General features: G+C 39.1%; 1 protein-coding gene across 1 annotated transcript; it reads left to right on the top strand.

Annotated features, from left to right (window-relative positions):
* Window positions 1–509: 509 nt before the first annotated feature.
* LOC121383536 (protein GVQW3-like) lies at window positions 510–1961 on the top strand. The gene is made up of 2 exons (XM_041513622.1): window positions 510–753; window positions 1777–1961. Exons 1-2 carry the CDS (start codon window positions 510–512, stop codon window positions 1959–1961), a joined length of 429 nt encoding a protein of 142 aa, XP_041369556.1.
* The last annotated feature ends 2565 nt before the right edge of the window (window positions 1962–4526 follow it).

Below are 4526 nucleotides of genomic sequence, written 5' to 3'. Positions count from 1 at the left end.
ACACAAGTTAATGAATTATCTACTACTGACAAATTTGTTTAATTAAATAGCGAAGCTCAAAAAGATGACAAGCCTCTTGTGGGTGGGTGTGGGTTGGTGGGGTTTTTTGTTGTTGTTTTTGTGAGGTTATTTTTTCGTTTTGTCCTTGTTGCTTGGGGGGGGGGGGGGGGGGGGGGTCCTTTTTTTTCTTTTCTTTTTTTCTTTTTTTTTTGAGGGTAGTTTTTGTTTGGTTGTTTATTTTGGTGGTGGTGATGGTGGTGGTGGTGATATTTACTAGTATAAGCGCAACAACAAAAAACGCATAATGATAATTATATTTTTAGCAGACCTATACGAGGGGTGATTGATAAGTTCGTGGCCTAAGGCAGAAGTACATGAACTGCACGTTTCACTGAATTTGAGTGCAGTTCAACTTATTGAATGATTACACAAAATGTTTGAAGTTACTAACTTGAGTTGTTTTTCTGTTGCATATAATTAAACATTGAGAATCGGTGGTTTCTGATAATATGGACAACATCGGCCACCGTGCAGTCATCCCCTATCTCAGTCACAAGGGCTTAACACCCAAGGAGATCCATGAAGACATGGTGATCACAGTAGGGGAAGATGCCCCTTCATACAGCATGGTGAAGACGTGGGCTGCTGAATTCAAACGTGGCAGGGAGAGTCTGGAAGACGACACCCGTCTGGGAAGGCCAGTCACCGTCACCACACAGGAGACCATTGCCAATATTCATGACAGACAGACGAGTAACGGAACGTTACATTGCCACTGAGTTGGGTATCTCGCAGGAACGCATCCATGCAGTCATCCACAACGAACTTCAAATGTCCAATTTATCAGCACGTTGGGTCCACAGTAGCCATGGCTGCTATCCAGAAATATGGATTCAAACTTCTGATTTTGGCGCCCTCTGACTACTACCTCTTCCCGAAAATGAAAAAGGAGCTCGGTGGTCATCATTTTGCCACAGATGATAATGTTACTATCACAGTGGAAGATTTACAACTATATGCAAATGTACTTTAAATATTTTTAGCGTTCATATACGATTCAATTAATTGTTAGGGTGTCACCTGTCGATTATGCAATAACGTACAGTTTAGTTACTTAGGGGCTAGCAATCAGACCAATTAGTTTGAAACTAAATCACTGCAATCAAGACACTGCGGACTTTTAATTGATGCCCCCAACTAATACCCGGTCTGCCAACAATTAAGTATTACTTCTTATGTCGGCAGATAACTATTATAATTTATCATGTAACACAATTCACAAAGAGGTCTTACTCTGGGTATGTGCATAGGGAAATGCCATTGACGGGAAATAATTTCCAAAGGAACAGTAAGACGTAACCATTTTAGACGAGTCTTATAAAAGAAAAAACAGAAAGTGACAGAAGAAAATATAGAGACACAGAGACAGAGAGAGGAGGTGAGACCTAGGGGGGGGGGGAGACCCTTGAGGTCTCAGTCATAGTGTCAACTCTATCGTTCACCTAAGAGCTTAGACAATATATATTTTATCTGTATCACCATGATGGTAATTTATTAATCTTGTTTCATGTTTGGAAAGTAAACTACAATAATTTACATCACGAACTTGTCTATTCTGGTGCTTCATCAACATTCATCAGAAAAACATTACGCTGTGTTAATTGGTGGAGATGCAGGGCAATATCAACTTAAGACTTCAGACCAATTAGTTTGAAACTAATCACAGCAACAAAGACACTGCGGATTTTTAATTGATTCAACACTCTCACATTGAAGCGAATCTGGAAAAGAAGCATTCGGTCAAGCACAGAGAATACAACGAAAATCTACTTATTCTACAGCCAGACGAATACACCAAGGTAAATGGCAGAGTTGAGATTGTTGATGGCCACGACATATTTCAATTCTATATTACCAAATGTATGAGTACAACAGCAAGATCAACATCGACCTTCAGCTAAGCGAGTAAAATGAACATCTACCTGACTATGTACAGCGAAGGGACTACAACACAATCTACATGACGCTTCTACATCCAAGTACAGCCCAGTATAACTGGACCAAGTATAATTGATACGAGCACAATCTTGCGAAACAGAACTTTTTCTAATCAAGATTTGACAGAAATAGAACTTACAGAACTGTTGGACCAACAGAAATGCATCAATATTCGTGTCAACGAAAACCCAAAATCCAGACGACTAATTTATCACGGAATTCTACATAACGGAACTTCCCAAGCGACACGGTCTGTCAAAACGGTAAGTGGTTATTTGGCAAAAAAAATTGTGAATGTCATGCAAATCTATGTCCATTACAAATGTTCTGTTTAAAATATTTTTTTCTAAATGCTAACTCAAATGTACATGTACTTATTTCAATACCTATCAATTATTGTTATTAATTTTCAATAACAAGTAAATTAAGTTTAAAATGTAAGCTTGACATTCATGTAGCCAAAAACCATGTATTTGTTTATACAGACGACAACACCATCACCGACTGTGACTGGATTCGAACTCAAGATGCCCATCTACAATTGCCTCAGACAACGTGAACACTAACCAACTGACTCAACGAAATTACGGTACAAGCGGAAAACCTGTCTGATAGATGGAACTGTGTATTTGTGCTACAACATTTCGGACTCAGGACGAGTCTTTCTTTAGACGAGGGAGAACTATCACAGTGGAAGATTTACAACTATATGCAAATGTACTTTAAATATTTTTAGCGTTCATATACGATTCAATTAATTGTTAGGGTTTCACCTGTCGATTATGCAATAACTTACACTTTAGTTGCTTAGGGGCTAGCAATCAGACCAATTAGTTTGAATCTAAATCACTGCAATCAAGACACTGCGGATTTTTAATTGATGCCTCCAGCTACTACCCAATTAACATTAAAACAAACCTACGCTGTGTTATTATGAATGCTATGGACCACTTTCTGAGGGTCCAAAATGGCGCCTTCTACGCAGAAGGGATCCGTCTGCTCCATGACCGCTGGACTAAGTGTTTTAATGTAGGAGGGGACTATGTTGAAAAATGACTGTATTTGATTTTGTAAAACTGACTCCTCCTACCTTAGGCCACGAACTTATCAATCACCCCTCGTACTTCCTTCTACTGACGTTATTTACCGCGTGCCTTGACTTGGCCGGCGATGGCGGCGACGACGTTCAACTTTTTTGTTTGTCTCCAACGTTTAAGTTTTCGCGGTTCCCTCCATTTCTCACAAAATTCAAGTCCCAGACTGTCACGGAGCTTCCAACGCCGTTACCGGTAACTGATAAGCTCTACCATTCAGTTACCCGGCAACCGAATCAGAAACACGCAACGAGTTTAACAATGACTTTCCAAATATTCCAACCTATACATATAGATCTCCCTGTATCGGGTAGTTTTCTACCCGAGTGGCTGGCTCTAGTTTACCTTCAAATATGTATTATAGAATACCAGGTAAGGGTTACAGCACATACGTGGCTTGTTACAACCGGTGTCACACCACCTCTAGGCTGAGTACCACATGTTAAACTTAATTACTTGGCAATTAGGGATATAGTCACCTCTCACAGTTAAAACAGTAATCCACCTTAGAATAATTAATTATTATCTTCAGTCTTCCCTACATACAATATTCAAATGACCTACAATATACCAAGTCATGAAACTAGGATTACCCGTTATAGATATTATAACTACTAGTATTCGTAACTTCAGGGTAAGAGACGCCTACAGTTTACTTTAGTCGTTATGACTTTAGATTACCAGCGGTCTTTCCCACACATATAATATTCAATTAACCTACAGTTTACCAAGTCGTGAGACTAGGATTACCAGCTATAGATATTACAAACCTTCATATATTTTGGGTAAGTGACGCCTACAGTTTACTTTAGTCGGTCTGACTGAGATTACCAGCTGTCCTCTTTCATTTACCGTTGTTACCAATATGTCATTCTGCCCATGTGCATCATATATATATATATATATATATATATATATATATATATATATATATATATATATGATATGACATTTCTTTAAGAAAATATAAGTGAAATACCCATTGCGTTATTTATGCCGCCTCACAATCTATATCCGATGTGGTGAAAAATACTTCATAAGACTGAGTGCTTGCTTTGTTATACTTATGGTAGTAATTAACAAACGGAATTATAGTAAAGTAAAGTTTGTTTTATTTAACGACGCCGCTAGAGCACATTGATTTTTTTATCTTATCATCGGCTATTGGACGTCAAACATATGGTCATTCTGACACTGTTTTTAGAGGAAACCCGCTGTCGCCACATAGGCTACTCTTTTTACGACAGGCAGCAAGGGATCTTTTATTTGCGCTTCCCACAGGCAGGATAGCACAAACCATGGCCTTTGTTGAACCAGTTATGGATCACTGGTCGGTGCAAGTGGTTTACACCTACCCATTGAGCCTTGCGGTGCACTCACTCAGGGTTTGGAGTCGGTATCTCGATAAAAAATCCCATGCCTCGACTGTGATCC

This window comes from Gigantopelta aegis, chromosome 10, assembly GCF_016097555.1.
Source record: "Gigantopelta aegis isolate Gae_Host chromosome 10, Gae_host_genome, whole genome shotgun sequence".
Taxonomy (NCBI): Eukaryota; Metazoa; Mollusca; class Gastropoda; order Neomphalida; family Peltospiridae; genus Gigantopelta; species Gigantopelta aegis.
Note: the sequence above shows the minus strand (reverse complement) of the source record. Positions and strands in the feature narration are given on the sequence as shown.